The following is a 22,669-nucleotide window of genomic DNA, read 5'->3' on the forward strand; positions in this document are numbered from 1 at the left end:
TCCATGCAAATGTTCGGCCTTTCCCTAGTAGATGTATACTATAAGGTGGTTTTTTTTAAGGTTGAAAAAGAAATTTGAACATAAACTCAAGGAGAAAAATAAGTGTTCTAGTTAATTTTTTTTGATTGACTTCTTATGCAATTGACATGGAATCTGTTCAGTTTCTTTTGCCCAAAAAAAAAAAAAAAGAGACAAAATACAACACCATGTAAGAATGAGGGGGAAATATATGATGAAGTGCCTGTGGTCACCCTTAAAATTAATTACAACTTCCTCATCCCACTTCTCAAGTCCTATCTTTCCCGTGCTTGGAAAATAATTTAAAAAAAAAAACAGTATATATAGAGATACAAAAGGACTTGGTGAATTTAGTAAAATTTACTTGGTAAATTAATGAAGCAGTATGTTTTTTTTTTTCTCTTGCACCTGATTTTACATGTATATATAGAGATACAAAAGGACTAACATGTCTGTACATCTATGTAACTACAGAAATGTATGCCTCGTACTAACAGTTTCATGTACAATTGTGGGAACAAATCACAAAATGAACTGCATAGGTCCTTTTTTTTTCCTGGCTAATATATTTTAGGTCCTTAGGCCCTCAGTTCTGGTGCCATAGATAACCTTCACGCTTCAAGTACCAGAGCGCCCCTTCAGCAGCGCTCTGTTCAGCATCCTTCTTTCTTGGCCGGGGCTCCCCACAACATTCCACTACTTGATTCAAGGCGTCATCAATTTCCACCACCACCTTGAACGTGTATCTGTAAATATAGCCAAACTCAATATTTCGACGCGATTGAAATTGACCCAAAAATTATCTAACTTGGGATTTGGTATGCGAACTTCAAAGGTGTCATGATTAATGCATAAAAACCTATATGAATGCTTCCTGTCCCGAGAAACAAAAAACAAGAAAAATAAAGTTGATTGATTAACAGGAAATATCAAACTAAAGAAACTATAATAGCAACTCCTATTTTGGTACAAGGGAAGAACCAGAAGGCAGGGGAAAGGTGCAGGCTTCTGGAGCGCTACAAGTGGCTATTCGTCTACCCTTGTCGTTGGTCTCATAATTAGTACCAAGACTACGGCTTTTTAGCTTCTAACTATGTTGTCTTTCCAAAAATGGCACATCTCCAGCCTCCGGTCTCTTAACAGAAGAAAGCCCCTCCCCTGCTAAATCCCAAGACAAACAAAACGCACGTCTCTTTAAAATTTGCCCCATAACTCTGAAAGCTTATAGCTACATTTGCTGATGGCATAAAATCATATATGAAGTGAGACAGAGGGAGCACTCACATTATTTCACATAACTTTAATCCAAACTACTTCATCCATTATTTTACCATCCAGATTTCTTACTATTACTCAATGCAAACCTTCTCTAAAACTGAGGTAATAAAAAGGTTCACTTACTCTTTCAGGTGGCTCGGCCCATTCTCCTTCAAGCATTCGAATATAGGCGATCCCCAATAGTTGGTGGCACAAATTTCATACAAGCGTGACTTGGGTGATCCAGTACTCATACCACCTACATTTTTTATTCAAGTGAGCCAACAGATGAAAACTGTTTATTGTGGAAGCAGAAGATTTCGCATTAGTACCTGCTTCCCGTGAATCAGGATTGCATATTAGACTTTTAGTGGCCCCTGTAGGCCGCCATCGTGAAGCATTGTATGGAGCCACAATCTGCCTTATGTGCTTGTGGCTTGAGTTATAGTCGTTTCCAGGATCTTCATTCAGGGGATACACCTTCAAGCCATTTTCAGTTTCAGAAGCTTCTTGCACCCTGAAGTCGTAAAATTTACCATTAACAACCGAAGGCTTCTCATCAAATCCAATCAATTGGGCTTCCATCTTTTCAGTTTCTTTTAGCACTTCGTCTAATGACTTCGACTTGGCAGTGTAACCTACAGCCTGCATATTTGATAATCACTGAGCACTATTATGACCTTGTAGAAAGGCTCAAAAGCTCAAAACTAGCCAAAATCCTGATTGATAAAAGATTTATGAACTTCAAAAAGGAAGGAAGAACCACCACAACTAACATATACAAGTAAACCTTGGCTCCTTTAGAGCAAGCTAGTCCTGAATCGATGCTAAAAAGATCCATCAACCATGAAGTGTAACCTAAATTTAAATCAAGAAGTCATATCCTCTACTGCAAACTAGTCTGGAATCACTGATTGAGCTCGCCAAGTGCGAATCAGACACGAAATTAGGCCAGTTAAAACATTGAAGCAAGAAAGATGTTTGTACTGAGCCCTCCAACCACTAGACAGACACACCACGCTGAAGAGCAGAACAAGAAACAAGCTCTTCAAAGCCAGACTTCAAGCACCTACAAGGAACTCCACAACAGCCACATTTTACTCATAGGATTTAAATTACATAAACCACTTTCAGTTCACCTGACATCCAGGAATTCCATTGTGATATTTTTAAACCTAGAGTATCATATTCAGAAAAAATCAAGTATTTTTGGATCACAATTCAATCTGCATTGATAATCTTATAGTTCAATCCAGTATATAAATAAAACTGTAAAGACATTTCTCAAATATGCCAGTACTTAAGATGGACACATCAAAGACTTTGATGACTAACCTTGCTAACATTGGTGGCTCCAATGCTTTTAACCTTTATTAAATTAGACTCATAATAGAGTTAATAGAAGCTTCTCTAAGGACTGGCAAGAGCATATCTATGATGCTACTACAATCTAGGCTGAAATATCTAGTTCACACCTACATATAGTTGTACCAAGCCTAACAACTAAAAAGTATATACTTATTATCATGCCCTATTTGCTCTAATGTTTAGTTTTCCTGACAAATTTCACAATGGTGAGGCATAGTAAAATAGGTATGAAAGTTGCCATGGGAATGAAACCCCAAAAGAAAAGAGAGAGAGAGAGAACCAAAACCACAGGATAGTGACCTTTTAGTAGCATAAAAACCAAAGTTCACTAGATAAAGTACCTTTAAACGTGAATATAGTTGTTTTGCAGCCATTCTTTTGGCAGCCTTTTTGCTGATGTTAGTTGCAGAATCATTCATAATCAAATCTCCCGAAGTCACTTTTGATTGAACAGTATATATTCCACTCTTCCTTGACGCTGAAAACTGCAAATCCATGCCATGACACTGGCAAAGTTCCTGAAGATCCCTAATAGGATTAATCCACAACTTGGAAGAGCTCATGGTAGGGTTTAACAAGGAAAGCATTATCTTCCAGACACAATTTAAGTTGAACCCTGTGTCAAGAAGAATGGCACCCATGCAAGACTCAACCAAGTCACCCAGGGCCTGAAAGAACACGGTGATCCAGAGTGAGGTCAAGTGTGGAGACTGCAAATATAGAGAGGCAATTTAATACTTTAAGCTATTTCCCACCACAAAATCATTTCTTCACATACTACTTGGCAACCACAAAGTACTCACAGCCTCAAAATGCTGAGAAAATCACATAAATAATTTTCATCCATCACTGCTTGGATGAAGCAAGTGTTTGTTTTCATATTCATTCCGAATTTGCTTTCTGGCAATAAGGAAAACTGAAAGAACAATAATCTCAAGGGGTTGTTCAGGTGGGTAATAAGCAAGGAAAATTGCTTCAATAGCACGAGGTTGAAGGTTCTGCTCCCACAAGGAGCAACTCCTTGGGGCCCATCACAAAGCTTAAGTTGGGCAACCAGGGTTATGGGTCTTCTGGAGTGGTCTAAGCACCTGGAAGTAGCTGACAGATTTGCGGGTGTGCCCTTCCATTATACAAAGACAAGAAATAAAAAGAAGAGGAAGAAAGAACACTAATATATTAGAAGTCAGCCATATATCCTTTCAACTTCCAAGCATCAAGGTTTTGATCCTTATTCCAATCATATTTAAGGTTTTGAGAAGTCAAAATTTCCCATGCAGGAAACTACTAGACTTAAAACTGCACTGAATGTGCAAAAAGAAAAGAATTCCGATATTGGTCATAAGTCCTAATTGCAATACAAAGTATGTCAATACAATTTTCAATCTACTTAATTTGATTGCTCCTCTACTAAAGAAAAGCATGGGCCAGAGTAGTGCACAGAAAGGCTGGTTTTCCAGAATAGTGAGGAATAGCAAAGAGAGTCGAGAAATTTCAGCGGTTAAAATGTGGATAAAAAAGACACATTTGAAATTTTCAATGATTGCACACAACTATAAGAAATTTAATATTCACACTATCTTAGAAGAAAAGGTATCACAAAGAAATAAGTTATGCAAATTCAGAACATTCATTAAAGCTTAAAGTTAATATGCAACAGTTAAGTACCTCAGTTTACCACAGTATAATAAGCCTAAAAAGGACAGTTGAAAGTCCCTATGACTGCACTTTAAGATCACAGGGTCTTCAGCATTTATATATATTTTTTTAAAAACAGATGTTAAAAGAAAAAGGAGCTCCCCTTATGCTTCATGGATGTGGTACATATTTCTTTACAAATTAATTATTAAAGTATCAATTTGACTATCTGACTATAGAACATGAGCAGTGGTCCCTAATCAGATCCTAATCTTTTGTTTTTCTTGATCAGTACATAGTCTCCTGATTCCTTTTTGACTTCTTTGTTTATCTTTTTTCCATCTGATTTAAAACATTTCTTCTAAAATCTAAATAGTCATGGTTGCTATAGCCACTCTCCATTAAAATGTCAATAAATTTCCAACAAATACTAGAAGAAAATTTTAAATGATTTATACAGAAGCCATGTGCGGCGAATTGACTTTACAATGCATGAAATAATGACGTTTAGCATCACCTTTGGACAAGTTGGCTCGTCAATCTGTCCTCTTTCTGTTGTTTGAGTGAAGCTGACATATTGCTCCATAGACTTGGAGAGTGCACTAGAATCACAAATGATAAATTCGTGGAAGGAGCAATGAATAGCAATGTCAGCAAATGAAGTATTATTCACAGATGCAGATCTCAAATCTGTCAGTTGACCAGGCTTCAATTTGGGATACACTGAGTATAAATAGGATGTAATCAGATAATCCAACATGGCATCTCCAAGAAACTCAAGTCTCTGGGTCAAACAACTTATTAGTATCAAAACATGTCAGACAGTAGTTAACAGATATGATTAAACAACAGGTAACCAAAGTTGATAAAATTGTAATACTTACTTGGTAGCAACCTCCCAAGTGGTTGTTGTAGGAAGGGTGGACAAATGCCTGAATGAGCAAACCTTTATGCCTAAACTTATACCCTAGTAGATTCTCAAGGGCAGTTATATTTATCTGATTGGCTAAAGGGAGAAAGTTTTTGCTTTCATTGAAGATGTTAAGAAGTTGTGACTCTTCAAAATCAATTTGTATGCCAATCCACTTGAGGAAAGCAGTTGCGCCTCCAAAGCCAGAATCAACTAAAAATGCACCAATAAGAGCCTCAACCACATCAGCAATGGTTTTCTTGTACAACCAATGATGACATTTGCTGCATCGAACCTCAGTATTTACATCATTCACCGAACTTGCATGAGAGTGTATTGCATTTTCTGTTTGCTTGCTGCAAATTACAGGACAAGGACGACCCAGAGCGAAGAATTGGTTGGGTTCAAATGATTGATCACGTATATATACCTGAAATATGCACAGACATCAAAAGCAATTATGAAGAATAATCCAAATGAAGAACTTGTTATTTTGAGAAAGCAATAATTTGTTAAAGTAAGCTCCTCCTATCTCAAATGCAATAAATAGGTATAAAAGAAGGTTAAATTATCTGTTTCGCTAAAGCAATGCCCAATGCTAAGTATTTCAGCTTCAAACTTATAAAAAGCTAGACGAGGCAATAGTTACTAGTAAATTTTATATTTCTTCAAGTTTTCTGCCTTGAAAATGGTAAAATACAGATCAGAAGAATGTGAAAAACAAATAAATAAATAAAGCAAGATAGGATTGTTCAATTTGTAAAAGCAGTAGGTTACAGAATAGTTACAATCTTATGCTTCATAAATACATGATCAGACTTGCATATATAATGATGCACGCTTAATTCTAAAAACCAAAATAGCCCATGACTGGTGTTTGCTCCGTTCTTAACTGTAAGTCAGTCACATTCAAATTTTAGGTGAGAATGAAAACAAGAACCTCTTCATAAACTTCAATTTCACACTTCCAAGCGAGCAACTATAGGACACATTCTGATTGACCAACACAGACATCTTTTTCTCCTTCCCGTAATGTTATTAGTTGACACACACGATTTCACGACTTTATATGCTGTATGCACCTATCTCATGTTCCGACATAATCAGCCAAGGTTGGTTAGTGGTACACAAGTTTCACTCACAACAATTCCCCTAAGCAGCTGTTCCCATGTAATGCTTAGGTGATTATGTGGTATTCGAGCTTGGCTACCACTCACATACTCCATGGAAGGCAGAGATTTTTGCACTATACCAGAGGAAATGCCACAAGTACTTTCCACCATATCAATTAACGAACAAAGCAGGACATAGATGCACAAAGTAACCAGTCAGACTCAAGATTCAGTAGAAATTAATAGAGTGCATCATTTTCCCTCTTCTTTGGTATATGACTGGATAACTCGTTCCCCTCTGTTCCTCTTTTGACCCCTAAGTGACTACCAGTAGAATGAAGGCAAAAAGACCTAAACATGGTCCAATCTTAACATTCACTGCCCACTATCAGATTGAAGCCACGACTTATAAGATCATCAAATGACCTAGCACCATTATACTTTAATAAAGAGTGCATGTTTGGAAAACACAGCCATAATTTGTGCACATAACTGTCAGCTTCCAATTCCAGTATCAACTACACAGAGAAGCCTTCTTTCTTTTCATTCTATTTTTTTATTTCCTTTTGGATAATTTCCTTCAACAAATACAATCTTATATCTTAAAGTCTATTCAATATAATCAATCACCTGCAAATTCTTTCTCATAGCCAGGTTGAGTAAATTGGAATTGTTGACAATGTTAGACCGCTTTTTTGTCAGCTGTCCTTCATCTAGGGAGTTGTGCAAAAGAAATAGACGTCTACCAACTGCAAACTTGAGGAATGCATCACCAAGCACCTCCAGCCTTTCAAGAGAAAAGAGCTCATTGCACTTCTCTGTTGTAAGAGCTTCAAGAACCTGCAGTTCCAAAGTACCCATCACCAAAGCACATTCTTTTATCATGTTCATGCTGTATCTAGCTTATTATAAATTAGCCATCGTGGAGAAGGTGACATGAGTGCTAGATGTGATGAACACAACCCTTCACTAACAGTAAGAGAGACAACAGCCATACACGCTGAACAGTAACTTCTGCTCCTTGGGGAAATGAAGCAGATAATTTGTTCTTCAGCTCAATTGCCACAAGCAAGCTTTCCAGACGGTGCATAATTGAAGGTAACAATGACAATGAACTCCCAATATCTTTTGAAAACCCAACTATCTTCAACTGGCAAATCTCAGGAGGTAACTCAATGAAGTGCTCCTCTTTCTCACGTACTTCTGCTCATAAAACATTGATAAACAACAATCCAGAATCTCAGAATAGGTCACTTTTAACATTCCATTTTCTCATCAATCTTTCTTCTTTCTTTTCTTCTTGTCGGGGGTCCTGTTCTTTTTTTTTTTTTGGGGGGGGGGGGGTGTGGGTGGGAAGGGCAAGCTGGGAAGTGGTGCAGGGAGTTCAAGAAGGCTAGCTATCCTATATATATAGCAGTTGAACAGTTATAAGATAGTTGTAGAAATGTACAAAGAAAATAAGTAGGAGAAATAAATGAGACACTCATAATGTCTTTCAATTATATCAAATCTTTATACGGAGAAGATAAGGACAAAAAAGGCCAAGCAACATTCTTATATTAAGGACAATAACCTACCTAAAAATAACATATTATGACCCCTCTTTACATCTATAGGTTAGCTGCAATAACACTGCATTCCGAAGATCAACAGAAATTTGTAATTGAATCAATTAAATCTCCCATTGCTTTAATTGCAGAATGTTGCGAAATTTGTAACAGGAACGACGTCTAAGGAGTTCATATGCTTGCTCACCAAGTTCTATGTTAAGCTAATTCTAGTTGATGGCTAGATTGGACAATCAAAAGTGGTTCATTTACTTGCGTAAAAAGCATAAAACCATATCAGGCAGAAAGTTTTTAACGGCCATAATATATCAGCTTTGCACCTTGGATTGCTGAGTTCTGATTATACATCTTTGTGTTTACCATATATGAACATTTCCTTTAAGTGCAGTTTTAGTCTAGATAGACACGTGTAAGGAATGGGATCAAAATTTCTATGGAATGACGTGGAAATGAGAATGAAGGGGAAACAGAAAGTGTTTAGAAATTAAAAACTTTAAACTAATACAAAGAAGGGTCTCACAAAGTATCAGTATGTAAACACAAGAAAGCAAGCAAATAAAAGCAAGCAAATGTGCAACAGAACAAAGATCAACAGGAAAGAGCAAAACAGAGACTTCTTAGCCTGATCAAATCCCCGTTCTGAAAGACAGACTGTTTACATAAGTTTTGCAAGCTGACAACAGAATGACACAAGAAGAAGAATTAGATTATTAGTTCAATCTCAAAAGTCATTATCAAGACGACGTAAACTACGACAACTCCTAACACCAGTAAAGCCCAATCAAGGATGTCAATTACATACAGTAAAAAGTCAGCTGCAAAGAAGTACATGATCTAGTCATCATTTAGCAATAGTGTGATGATTTACCTTGTAAAGACAGAAAACAGTATGTAATGAAGTCCAGAAGTAGTAGTTCAATTTTTTATTTCTCTCGGGGTTCATTCACCAATCATTTTTTAATTACAACACTATTGTTCATAATGAAGCCATCTTAGATTTTGTCATGACAGCAGACGAGGTCAGCCATGTTTATCGAGCAGCAAGAACTGCACCCCTATGCTTACAGGTCTTTAGAAAATTTTCCACAATTTTAGCACATGTAGTAGATTAAAAACCATATCAACAGGCAGCTAAAGATAAAATCATCAAAATCTAATCTAATCTATAGCCTAAAATGTAAAAGAGCCCTGATTGGTGCATTCCTTACATACCTATTTATTCTGGTTCATTATCTGCAGCATCTTACCAAAAGGAACCAACAAATTGAAGTGGAGACGTCTTGATGAAGGCTATGATGTTGGAGATTTAAAATTTACAAATGGAAACAGGAAGAGAGAAGCACACTCTAGAAACATTCACATCGCGTTTGGAACATTGTGCATGAGTATCCAAGAGGATGGAAGGAGGTACATGCTGTGAATATTTCTAGTACTGCAAGGAAGGCAAATCAAAAATGGAGGAAGGAGAGAGATATGGCAGCTAAATTTCCACCAGCAAAGGTTTGGCTTAGGTGACACTAACTTTGAGATTGTGCAAGGACTTCACCAGAATGTGGTGGTTTGCTTATACGTGTCCAGCCGAAAAATAACTCTGTGCAGCTACGATCTTGCCAAGGATCATTTTGCCACCTCAGATCAAGCATTCCCTGAGATTCATAGTTGCCATACTAATGGCTCTATAGTTTGTAGACAGCAGATGAGGCATCCATGTCCTTTATATTTTCTGAAGTTTGTTCCAACAGATATAAACATCCCTACCCACTCACATCAATGCTACAGGCATCTTATCCCACACGCATAGACTCCTGACACGGAGACAAACCATGTGAAAGACTTCCCATTATTAAAGCATAAGAAGGCTAGAATTCATGACTTCCACCATCGTCAAGGTGAGACTAGTGCTGAGAAATAGAACAGCTCACTCCGAACTCGTAAGGTTGTGAAACATAAATGGGTATGACTTAACTGCTACCAACTTGCAAGTGATTGGTGAGTGGTAAAACGACTGTAGGTTAGCAGCATGTCAAAATTGCTCATCAATAATAACTCATTTCTGGTTCAAATAGGACCATTCAAGAAAAGATGTTAGTGGTTATGACATAGAAATGCTCAGGAAAAGTCTACATAAATCTCAAGGCCAGCCTTCCGATACAAAACTGCAAAACTACTACAAGCTGAAACAAGAGATAGTCACAATTCACTGATAACAGAGAAGATTTAATTACTGGAGTTGCACCACTGAACTTGATTCGCGTGAATAATTCAATTAGGAAACTGAAATGATAACTACCTGAATACCCTTTCTTCCGCAGTAAGTTGTCCAAACAGAATACTTGTTTTGCTTTCAAAAGTGGTTGATGAGGATAACAAAGCTGAATGCTAAACCTATCACAATAATCAATAACTGAAATGAGAAAATAGTTGGGAAATAAATTACAGGACATTGTAAAGGCCAGAGAATATGAACAGATGATGGCATGAAGAAACCATTTCGAGCATAAAGATTTTAAGTGGGTACCAGTCAAATTCTTACATGCTATTCTTAGTAAAAGACAGACAGTCGCATACTCATGAAGCATATAGTAAAAGACAGTGCAAACTTTTACACAAACTTTTAAGCAAAAGTCAACAACTTGTCATGATGCCAATAAATTTCAGATTGAGATCCTTGGTATATTCACCCTCTGTGATAGGTGATTAGCCATGCACATGTTCATTAACAATCAAACTAACCTCCCTGGTATTTTAGTTGTACTAACATTCCTCTCCTTAACATTCACAAGAAAAATACTGAATTACAGATCAACTTTGTTTTACATACAGCAATATATATGCAGCCCTATGTAACATTATAAGAATTTTACAGGAAGTTCCCATATTCTCAAAAGAATAAAAGATGCTGCTTACTTTTCCATGTAGAGGTCTAGATGATTCTTGGAATCCTTGATTGAGCTATATCCATTCTTGTAATAAACAATGTCAGAAACAAAAAAGAATGTGTCCTTGCACGGTACATATACCAAACTGTTTACAACTTCCTCTGCACTCTTGATTCCTTTTGCAAGATGCAACTGTCTTTTGTCCTGAGAACTTTCATCATGTCCAGCACATTTTGGAGCACCAAAGATTGATGAGGATAAACATTTCTCAACAAGTTTCCAATCCACAGAAACCTTGTTGTTATTGTTAAGAAGTATAGGAAGTAACAGGTAAGATGTTGACGAGATTGGATCGCCAGTTTTATTTTCCAGTGATACAAATTCAGAAGTAAACTCTGATCGATCGAGAATCACCTTGAGGAACATTCTTTGGAATTTCTCTGCTTGCACCAGCTAATAATTGAAATTTAAACAAGTGAATAAGCCTCTAAATTTCGACTTCTAGATGGAAAAACAAGAACAACAAGATAATAAATTTTACCTCATCTTTAGTGAATTTTACTACTCCATATGGAACAAGCTCAGTCAAGACAGATCTACCACGATCCAAATGAAGATCAAGTTTCATTTTCTCAGCCTCTTTTGGCAGAGGTGATTTGACAAAAAGAGCAAACTCCCTGTAAAGTCTATCTATGGGATTAGGACAAAACTTAAAATGGTAAGTGCAAAGGGAAACAGAATTTTTCAGCTCAGTCCAGGTTTCTTTAAGGGCTGCAGGAATCAGCATCTCATGCAGTTCTCTCCGCAAATCATCATCTGCAAGAAAATTCCAATTACTAGGATTTTTAAACTGTGTTGTAAACAAAACATCACATGACAAAATAACTTCAATATGCCAATGTCCCCTAACCATCACAGTTCTCTGTATCAGAGAAATTATCGTCTGTTTCCTCACTGCCACTATCTTGTTCTGGCAGGAGATAGTCAGTTAGAGCTCCGACTTCGTGCAGAGTCTTGCATGCTTTCAAACATGCATCTTTTTTAGCTGCTTCGAATGAAACTTGTGAAGCACTCACAATCTCGTGGATTGGAGCATTTGATGGTAGAATTATAAGGCAAACCATTCCATCTGCCTCATCCAAATAGAAGAACTGTGGTCTTGGGTTGAAATATCTGCAATTGAGCAGATAGAGTCAATTGATAAATTCAGTGCAGAATTTCATATTTACTCTCACGATCGAAGAGAAAGTGTTGCTGCATTACAAGCAAAGCATTCAGAGCATACTCATCATGTGGAAGCTTTGAACAGTAGTGATGAAGCAACGATATACTAGATGCTGAACTGATAGTGGCACCGGTCAAATCCACCTGATATGTTTTTTCTTCAAAATCAGTCATTGTTACTTGAGATTTCCTTGACGAAATGTCTTGATGCATCTTGAGTTCATCTTTTACAAAATGTTTTATCAAGTTTATCTCCTTTTCATTGCCACTGCAATAACAAAATTATTGTGATGAACGTTCTATAGAAAATAACTTTGCTAATGGCGCATATTTCAAAAGAGCACCTGTTGACCAAAAAGGCATATTCGGACTCCGGCATTCTTGCACGACCTCGAGATTGTATGAAACTGGCCACAGTTTCTGGAAGATCGAACCTTATTACAAGGCAGCAAGTCTGTATATCAAGTCCTTCCTCACCCACCTTAGTTGCAATTAATAAATTAAGCTGCCAAATAGAAAATATGTACATTTATCCACACATCAAATCACCTACTTTACTTGATGTAAAAGTGATCGACTTTAGTTTTGAAATTACAAAGTAACCGCCAATGCACAAATCAAACTATAAACAGAAGGAAACTCTAGCACGCTCCTAAAACACTTTCTGTGACAATAAAATTAGAGTATATTACCTCACCAGATCGAAACTTCTCAAGAATAGCATTTGTAGTCTTTCGAGACATACTTTTCAGTCCAGAGTGGACTCCTATAAGGAAATGACACTTCCAAGAAGACAAGAATTTAAGGTTCTTAAGTATATATGACAAGGACCGGGCAGTCACAATCCTGTTGACAAACACTATGCATTTCATGTTTGGCTGTAACCTGAAAAGCCACAATGAGAGTTCTAAGGCTGACAAACATCACAGATCAAATCAGTAAAGATGAAATAGGTAAGTAAATTTGCATTTATTCTTTTACTTACAACAGACAATTAGATGAATAACAAAAAATGACTATAAAAAAATAGATGTATGTTTTTACTATGTCCTTTTCTTTTCCTTATTTCTTCTCCTTTTCTATTTTTGAAAGAGAAGTGCTTTTTGCTGTCCAGAAAGGATACACTAAACCAGATACTGAATAATGTTGACCAATAATGTTGCAATTCAAAGTATCAATATACAGGGCTAATGTACTGTTTGTGGATGATATTATGCCATCTTAATCACTATGCATCACAAGCTGACCCTAATGTTTGACTCCATTATTTCTCATTCAATAGAAATTTGTAAACTTTGCAACAATTGATTTCTCAATATGACACAGTAAGACTGCTTACCAACCTGAAGGTGCGAAGAATTCCAATAAGTCGTAAGAGCTTTCTTGAAAAAAAGGGCTCCTTCAGGAACTCCACCAGGGATAAATCAGGTGCGACATCATCTGCATGAAGGAAGCAGACCCCATCAATATTATCGAACAGATTCAGCTTATCCAAACAAAATGATATCATAATTATATCTCAAAGCATTAAAAGTGAAAAGGCAAAAGTTTCTTTTGTATTCAACAACATTATCCAGTGACATAGTTGTTAAGCATAGAAAAACAATGTAAATCAACTAGCCATGAATGTTATAGTGATAAGCGAGAATGACATAGATGTCACTGAGCAAACTGTTGAAGTACCTTTCCTACAGGCAGAAGCAAGAACAGAGTAAGCTTCAGTTAAGTATCTGTCACATAAGGAGTTATCGGCAGAACTCTCTTCTGCATCTGTCCCTTCATTTTGCTCATAGTGATCACCCTTCGAAAGGATACAACTTGCCTTTGAAAAGTAGCACAAGATAGAGTTAATGCCTTCATGTCAAAATTTTCAATAGCTTCAGCATGTGATTTGAAACAAATAGAAGCAATCACAAAAAGATATGCATAAACATTATAGGGAACTACATAAAGAATGATACAATACATGAAGAAAATAACATCATTTGGAACATCATGATAGTGTACCTGTAAAGATCCCCAAAGACCAAGGTTTTCCAAACTAAACATGATATTACCATGCAGCCTCTGTAGCATCTTTTTGGTAATCCTAAGAGTATTATGATCACCAGTTTTCCGGGTTAGATCAGACACACACTGCCAAACCACCAATATTTTGTAATCATAAGTTTTTTTCAAGAAAAAAAAGAGGGAGACAGAAGAAGAAGACAACAATTACAAACTTAAAATGTTAAAGTGGAATACCTGATGCTTTATCATCTCAAGTTGCTCATGGTAGCTTATACGAGCACAAGAAGAGCCAATTATAGTAGGATCATAATAATATATCCTAAGCTTAGGTGAAGCAACAAATTGCTCAAGTTCATCAACATCTTCAACAGAATAAACCTATGAATCAAAAAGGAAGACAATGAAAAGCTGAAGAATATGCAGAATGTTGAGTACAAAAGGGTATATAAACACAGCTGTATGGCTAATGCTAGAGACATAAAACCATATTTGCAAAAATATGCAGCTAATCATACAACTTACTTTAGCACGTAGTAAGGTTTCAAGACCATCAACAGAAGCACCTAAATGTTATGAGATCCAAAAGATCAGCATAAGAAACTTCAGTTAGTTGAACCAAAAAAGTGCAAATGCATATTCTAATTCAATTACTCTTAGATCTTTAATAATTGGAGCTTTCAAATCAACATCAAATCTTCTTCTAAATCTTTCACTAGATGATGCTTTTGGATCAGTAATTTGCATTTCCAGTTTTAAAAAATAGAAATTAGTGACCTAAGAAGACCATAAATTTCTAACAATTCTTCCTTCTGATCCCGGTGCACTCACCAATATCATACCAAGGCCAACTAGAAGAATAAGTCCAAGTTGCAATGAGTATCCATACAAACACTAGACAGAGTTCAAAATCATTCCAACTTTGACATTATACTATCATTTTACACTAAGGTACTATCATTTACACTAAGGTTAGTACAAAAAGGAGCAATTTCTTTAGTCAAACAAGTACAGAAAGCTTTCAAATACCTCACTATGATCACATGCATGACAGATTCCTTTGTGCATAGTTTACCAATTACACAGCCAATCAAATTTTCTTTGCAATATGATCAAGAAAATGTAAAACTTTAATATGTACAACATGTTCCATAGTTATTTCTACTAAACCAATTCGTACTTGAGGTAGTTGCTGAATATCCTAAGGTAGAGAAGGTAATTCACAAAAAGACATTGTATTCTTGTAAAGAAGTAGGCATACCACTTCAAAGTTCAAACATCAGCAGACATATGGTGGAAGCATCAAAATATAAGTTTTGCAGGATACATCTCACAATTATAACTAATACATATTTCATGGAAAAACATGAAAGACAGAACGAATTAGTAGGAAATATTCAGCAAACAAAAATTTATGGGAAGCATAATATTAAAAGGAGAAAAAATAAGTAAGAGTACATTATTTCCTCAAATTTAAACAGTCACAGGATCCTGAAATGTCAAGATTCCAATTCTTGGATTTTAAACTAAGAGTCTAAATTCTCTTGAAGTTTGCAAAGCAAATGCATGGAAAATAATTGTAGAAATTCAGATAAAGTTGTACAGACAAATATGTAACCATGAAAATTTCAGATGAAAACTTCTTTAGGATGTTATTGAAATCACGCAGATGAAGGAATTTGCGAATCTACTGCAATTTCAATTTCACAAAAAATTGAATAAAAGAACATGTAGACATGCAGATCATGAGAATTTCATGTCTGAATTCATATTGTTAATTTACTCCTTAAAGAACACGATAACAGTTGAGCATTTCTTTTACTAGAATATGATTTGCATTCATATGAGCTAACACAACGAAATTGAGTAATTATTATTAACACTTTCAGATTTACAAACTTCATAGTACTAGATGCAACAGGTATGAATTAGATATGAAAGGTGTTCCCCAAATAAGGTCTGATAAGTTTTGCTGATAAACAAAGTTATTTGGTACAAAAGGCTGGAGCTATATCTCAGTGCAGAACCAGTGTAAAGTAACAGAAGCTGAAACTATGCGCTAATTCATCTTTTCCTAACTGTCACTCCAACAAACCTCGTCGACTTAGCAGATCAAATATCAACAGCTGTCTTTACCACGTCACATGACAAAGAAATATTACTTACCTTCAGATAGACAAACTATAAAACTATACATGACAACCAAATGATTATTAGAAATACAATTGCCACTAAGGATATTCCCAAAATTCAATGCATGGATGCGCTTTCATGACATCTTTAGGAACCTAAGCATGCTTGAAAAGGCCAATAACGTGATTATTTACCTTTCCCTAGTATTGGAGATGCGGTCATGCCAAATATACGGGGAAGTTCTGCTACATTTGATTTATAGAAGATCTGAAACATTATGATAGACCATACACAAGTAATAAGGCAAAAATACAGGGAGAGAAGGCTGCTGATAATAATAACCAATTTGAAAAAGTAGAGAGTAAGTTCCATTTGGATTGCATTTTTGAAGAATTGTTAGAAAACTAATTGTAGCACTTTTTGGAATGTGATGTATGTGACAAGCAAATGTAGTTGGAAAATGCGTTAGGGGAATATTTCCAAAAAAATTAAAAAATTAAAAATCCAAACAACCTATAAGCATATTTAGAGTACATTACCTTCATAATTTCAGCATAAGGATGATTGCTTTCAATTTGGGCATAATGACATTCATCAAATATTAGAAGTGCTATCAGCTCAATTTTGATGAAGCAGTGGGACAAATTATGTAACAAAATCTGAGGGGTCATAACAAGGATCTGCATTATAGCAGTACAAAATGAGGACGATGTGGACAAATTTTAGTCATTTAGCAGGAAGAACAGGCGAAGGATCCAAGATAAGATAAATCAACCACCCTTGCCATGCTTGCAGCAGCATGGGCTGGTGGTAACCCCCCCCCCCCCCCCCCCAACAACAACCAAAAAAAATAAAAAAGAAACCAAAAAAAAAAAACTGAGAAAAAAGGCAACCACTTTTAAAGTGGTATATAACAAGCAATGAAGACAAAAAGAGTCACAAGAAGGATAATCAAGATTTTCCTTATCCAATGACTGAAACATAGAGCTCACCAAGAAGTTCTAGCAGCCACAAGAGTTAAAATCATGTAAGACACCTGCTGCAATATTCAGAAATGTACCTCATGACATAATCAACTAACCTCATGCTCTTCCAGTTCTCTTTCCCATTCCTGATGACTCCTTAAACGCTTAGAATTTCCACAGTAGATTCCAACTTTAAAGTCTATGGAGTCTTCAATGACCTTAGCTTGCTTCAAATTACAAAAATCACGAAGAAAAAAAATTGGTAAGAAACTACATATAAAATAGTGAACAATCCTCAATCAAAGAAAAGTGGTAAAAATTAACGCCAAATATTGAATAAATTTCTTAGAACAAACTGATCATGCTTACAATAAACTATTAAAAGTGAAGAGTGGTAGATTGCACATCAGGAAATGACAAGAAATTTCAAAACCAGCACAGACTTAACCCAATTGAGTGCATTAAAAGTATTGATCATTTTCCATTCTTAGCTTGTGCTCCATCAAGCAGCCTTGTTTTAAGAAGTTTGGGTTTTCAGAAAGAAGGTGTGTACAAGTAATATCAATTAGATAAAGCAATAACCTGACCAAAATGCTCTTAAAACTGCAAGATATCTTACATAATAGGCATCACCACTAGTTTCAAATGAGTCTCATTGTTTTAATAATAGTCAGTTCCATGTAGCCGATATTAGGACTACTAATTGTATAATCTGCTAGAAGTATTTAGACCAAACTAAATACAAACAACAGAAGTCAACATTCAATCACATTACAATGGATTTCCCAAAAGTTTTGCAAAGCTGCCAACCAGTACCAAGAACAAACAGCATCATAATGAAATAAAACTATCATGTGAAAGGCAATGAGAATAGAAAATAACCTGTTGAACCAACGCCACTGTAGGTGCAAGGAATATGCAAATTCTTTTCTGTGGCTTTTTTATTAAGTGACCCATCTCATAGATTAGCAATGTAGCAATATGGGTTTTCCCACAACCTGTTCCAAGATATACAATAACATTTTCCTCCAAGGCTTTCTGACAAAGATCCAACTGATACCTGTGAAAGCAAATAAATAAACAACCGTTTTAAATTTTTTTGTTCATAAATTCAATAGGACCTGATATTCTTAAGGTGTCATTTTGGTTCTTGCAGGATATAGACGTACTTTTACCCTCCCCCCATAGACTAGTGATTATGCCAAGACATTTTCTCTGATCTCAAAGATCATGAGAGGTCTTTTGCTTCCCATGCCAGGCTTCAATGACAAACAAAATTGCTAACACTATATAGGGCTCCACAGAAAGGTGAAGTTAAAAAAAAACCTTGTGTAACATCGTAACGATTGTTACCAACATGCACTTAAGAAAAAAGAAAATGTTATAACCAGCCCTTCGCAGAGTGTGTAAGACATTATAATTCTTAAGAGAAACATGTGGAAAAAAGTGGATCATAGATGTGCCAAATCTCAGACTGCTGAAGAAGCTTTTAGAAGATGACGTGTCTAACCTCTTCATATCACCAGAACATGAAGTTTTTGCAAAAATGTGGAAATCAGGACAAGAGTTTTGCCAGTACAATGTGAATGGAAAACAAAATGTACAGAATTAGGTAGCAGACAAGTACAAAAATGCAATTTTCTGGAGCCAATTGTTTGCAAATAGATCATAAGCAGAACACACGACAATGCCATAAGGTACACTCTAACCCAAAATTGCATACTCCGAATTTACTGTTCAGGATGCATCTGGCTAAAACAAAAGAATCGACCTTTTTCACAAATAAGAAATCTCAAGTTCTGGAAATCAGACAGGATTGGCAGGGTGAGGCTAGCTCAGTTAGTTCCTCAGACTTAATCTCTTCTAGCTCTATGTTTGTTCAAGCCTTCGTGGTTTTCAATTTGATTCATGCAGTAAAAGAGATGCCCGCAGATGAAGATTTTTACACTTGCACTAGAAAAGCATAGGCAGAGTAAAAACAGAGATTTGAGCACATAAGTCAAATAACTCAGATAGTATGAAAACAAAAAATGCACTGAATCCTACATATCACTTTTCTGTTTCTAGCCGAAGTAGGAAAGCAAAGGAGTCGACAGGCAGAATTCTTGTTCTGAGCAGCAAAACTAAGACCCTATGCACTGGCCTGTGCATCTTCCTTGGAAATTTTCACTTCTTCTTTAGATTGGTGACAAACAACATAAGATATTCCCTCTTAAACTATTGTCCACTTGTCATCTTATTTCATGAGCACAGGCTCAAACACTAATAGAATGAGACTACGGAAAAGCAAAATCGTATTGACACCACAAACAGGAATAAGAAGGAGAAGAAAACCCGAATAAATGTGGTCTCTCCAACTATCTCAAGTCCTAACGACATGCAAAGAGAAAAGATGACTTAATGGTATCAAAGGAAGCAATAAGAAATGTAAATGCAGACACCTGAACCCAATTCTCAACAGAAAATCGTAAGAGTAACCTCTATATTTACCATTTTTCTCGGTAGTCCCACAAAACAATGAAGCAAACACAAATAATGGATCAAAGAAGATACTCGAGGGAAAGAGAACAAAGAAACACAAAACAAAATAGAATAAAACACATCATGCAAGAGAAATTTCTTCAAGAAAAAGGAAACCCACGGAGCAAAATGCAGTAACATGCAACACAAAGCAGAGAAAAAGGCTGTACTTTCTGGCAATCTTTCTGGGGTCTTTCTCTGGTTTGTCTTGAGGCTGAACGGAGAAGTCTCCTCCATCATCACCGAGAGACAGACTTGACAAGTGCTCCGTGGTCACTGAAATTGTCTCGGCAGTCCCATTGGCTACAAAAGGGGCCGCAAAATTTCTCACTGCAGCGGCGGAACCATTCACATTAGTGGACTCGCAGCCGTCCATGGCGGCGATCAGGGCGGTGTGGCAAGAATTGCTGCACAGAGTAGAATGAGTACAAAAAGGCCTTGACTTCTCTTGACTTTCCCACCACTCCCACCCCCAGCTCCCTTTTTAGAAGTCTTTCCTTCCCTTCTTCATTTTTTTTCCTTCCAGAAACGTCAAGTCTTTCCTTCCTTCTTAAGTAGTATGTATACTAACAAGCAAGTGTTCTGCGTATTTTTTTATATATATAAATTTATTATTTCGCGCTCTGTAGCCAAGAGCTCGTGAGCCTTGAGAGAAAATGGGGACAGAAAAAGAGACTGTGAAATTTAGAAGAGAATCTCTCTGGTTGGTAAAGTAGAGGACTGGAAGTGGAGCCCGGGTTAAAGAATCTCTGCTGTGTCAATGACTTGTCCACGTCGTCTACGGCTTTTGATGTACAGACTTGGGGACTTTCCGTGTTTTCCGTATTTATATGCGTATAAAACCCGAAAATTATTGGCGGTTTCAATTATTTTTTATTCCCCCTTGATAAGAGAAAGTTTTAAGGGATTAACCTAGACAGGGTGTGAAAATGCTGGTAATTTTTGCATTACTTTTATATTTATTACTTACCGGAGAAATATTTGCATAATTAGTGATCTGTCTTATTCAATATGATTTCGGTTAATCCACTTTTGGAAATATTTTTGTTTCATCAATAATGCTTGTACATTTGAGGCATGTGGGATTGGCCAGATGCAGATTAATAGTTGGAATAAATCGCTTTGAATTATGTATCGCTTTATTTACGAACTTAAAATTATAATTGTTGTAATAGTTCACACGTCACATTAATTAATGTATCGCTTTGTTTAAAAACTTTAACTTAGAACTTGATTATAATGCTCGTAATAGATTATACGTTACATTAACTGACGTAACGCTCTTTTTAAAAACTTTAACATTAAACGGCATGCATATATTCTAATACAGTTATCTAATTTATGTGATGGGTTAGTATACTTAAAACAAGTTAATAGACGAAATTAAGAATTATGACTATTTGGCCGTGGATGTTTTAATCGTGAATGATTAGCTGTGATGGAAAAAATGTCGTTGACTAATATTGTCTAGATAACTTATTATTGTGTATGTTGTTGAAATTAAAACCATGTAATTGCATACACCCTTTCGTGGCATTAAGAATCCATCGCAATAATTGCCCATCAAATTCCCCCCCCCCCCCCCCCCCCCCCCCGCCGGGCGGGAAGTAATTAATGGAATGTCATTAAGAATGATTTTCATTTGTTCATCTGGAAGATAGATATTGGTAGGAAATAAACTGGAAATATATTAACGTTAGGCTATGGCAATGGAAAGTTGCAGTAGTCCAAAACGGAACAAAGGGCCTGTTTGGAAGTGAGTTTTTTGGCCAAGTTTTTTAGCTACAAGTTTTTTAACAACTTTAGCTACAGGAATCCAAAAAAACTTATCAAATTTTTTAACCTACACACTTCAAAATATCTAATACACAAAAAACTTCTATCTTTTTTCTTCTTTCTCCCCCACCCCATCCACCATACCTTCATCGCCGGCCACCACCTCTGCTGCCGTTTCCAGCGCCGGCATTCCCAAATTTTTTTTTCCTTCCTTTCTCCCTCCCTCTCTCCTTCCTTCCCCTCTATCCCTCCCTTCCCTGGCCAAACTCCCTCGACCTATGCAGCAGCAGCAGTTACTTTCCTCCTGCTCTGGTTTTTATTTCTCCCTCCAGTCACGCCAACACTACGGCTGACGGGGGAACAGGGGAGGGGGGTGGCGGGGCAGAGGGGAGGGGGAAGGGGCAGGGCAGAGGGACTAGCGGGGCAGCGGGGAAAGGGCTGGCGGGGGAAATGCAGAGGAAAGGAGAAGGGGAAAGGGAGGGGGTGGCGGGAGGGGGAAGGAAGAAGAAGAAGAAGAAAGAGAGGAAAGAAAAGAAAAAGAAAAAAAAGAAAAAGAAAGAGAAAGAAAAAAGGAAAGAAAGAAAAAAAAAAGGAAAAAAAAAATTCGCCCTACAAAAACTTTTACAAAATTTTTTATCTTACAAAAACTTTTACAAAAAAATTTTTCACCTTACAAAAACTTCTACAAAATTGTTTCAAAAACTTCTACAGTGCACTATAGTAAAGTTTTAGACAAATTCCAAAAAAAACTCAGGTTCCAAACAGGTCCAAAATCCTGCCAAAAAAAATTGAAGGGGAAGAATACTAATTAAAAAATAACTACATAATATAAACTCGTAAGATAAAGGGAAAGAACGAAATAAATTTCCTGTTTGGAAGGTGAGTTTTTTGGGAGTTTGTCTAAAACTTTACTGTAGTTTACTGTAAAAGTTTTTTAAATTTTTTTTGAAATGTGTAGGTTTTTGAATATTTTGAAGTGTATAATTTAAAAATTTTGAGAAATTTTTTGAGGCTACTGTTGCTAAAATTTTTTAAAAACTTGTAATAGATAAACTTGGCAAAAAACTTGAGTTTCAAACAAGGCATGGCATGTATTGCCTGTTAGTCTATGACGATATGACTGAATTTTAATAGGTTATTGCGCTGAATTTTGTACATGCAATTTTGTTGGTCAAGCATTACATGAGGCAAGAAAACAGGACATCACATCCATTCCATTTTGATACCAGTTTGCCCATTTATGGGCAAAACGCCCACGTCTTTCCAAGGAAAACATGTGTGAAAATTGGGTTGAATG

General features: G+C 36.4%; 1 protein-coding gene across 4 annotated transcripts; it reads right to left on the reverse strand.

The window, feature by feature from the left end:
* Positions 1–359: 359 nt before the first annotated feature.
* On the reverse strand, positions 360–20,387 carry LOC140003829 (dicer-like protein 4). 4 transcript variants are annotated; one of them, XR_011816812.1, is made up of 26 exons: positions 19,767–20,387; positions 17,959–18,136; positions 17,193–17,303; positions 16,651–16,791; positions 16,306–16,378; positions 14,504–14,544; positions 14,216–14,359; positions 13,979–14,107; positions 13,655–13,793; positions 13,315–13,411; positions 12,664–12,856; positions 12,316–12,476; positions 12,033–12,239; positions 11,658–11,920; positions 11,289–11,563; positions 10,776–11,200; positions 10,159–10,253; positions 7,298–7,503; positions 6,931–7,140; positions 5,163–5,618; positions 4,796–5,062; positions 2,985–3,353; positions 1,608–1,920; positions 1,420–1,534; positions 1,000–1,176; positions 587–764 (listed from the first exon to the last, which is right to left on the reverse strand). XR_011816812.1 is itself a non-coding variant. In XM_072054761.1 (25 exons), exons 1-25 carry the CDS (start codon positions 19,970–19,972, stop codon positions 605–607), a joined length of 4,932 nt encoding a protein of 1,643 aa, XP_071910862.1. In that variant the 5' UTR covers positions 19,973–20,387; the 3' UTR covers positions 360–604. The 4 variants fall into 4 exon arrangements, 3 of the variants coding, with proteins under 3 accessions (XP_071910862.1, XP_071910861.1, XP_071910863.1); XM_072054761.1 differs by lacking the exon at positions 1,000–1,176 and having other exon boundaries at positions 360–764; positions 2,985–3,311; XM_072054760.1 differs by lacking the exon at positions 1,000–1,176 and having other exon boundaries at positions 360–764.
* Between the last annotated feature and the right edge of the window lie 2,282 nt (positions 20,388–22,669).

The sequence above is a fragment of the Coffea arabica genome, chromosome 6e (assembly GCF_036785885.1).
Source record: "Coffea arabica cultivar ET-39 chromosome 6e, Coffea Arabica ET-39 HiFi, whole genome shotgun sequence".
NCBI lineage: Eukaryota > Viridiplantae > Streptophyta > Magnoliopsida > Gentianales > Rubiaceae > Coffea > Coffea arabica.

Excerpts from the sequence above, each read along its gene's own strand:
- LOC140003829 (XM_072054760.1), bottom strand. The coding sequence starts at position 19,972 with ATGGACGGCTGCGAGTCCACTAATGTGAATGGTTCCGCCGCTGCAGTG. Across the intron at positions 16,792-17,192 it reads GAGAACTGGAAGAGCATGAG|ATCCTTGTTATGACCCCTCA; the intron begins GTTAGTTGATTA and ends GCTATAATGCAG. Across the intron at positions 765-1,419 it reads GGGCCGAGCCACCTGAAAGA|ATACACGTTCAAGGTGGTGG; the intron begins GTAAGTGAACCT and ends CTATATTTACAG.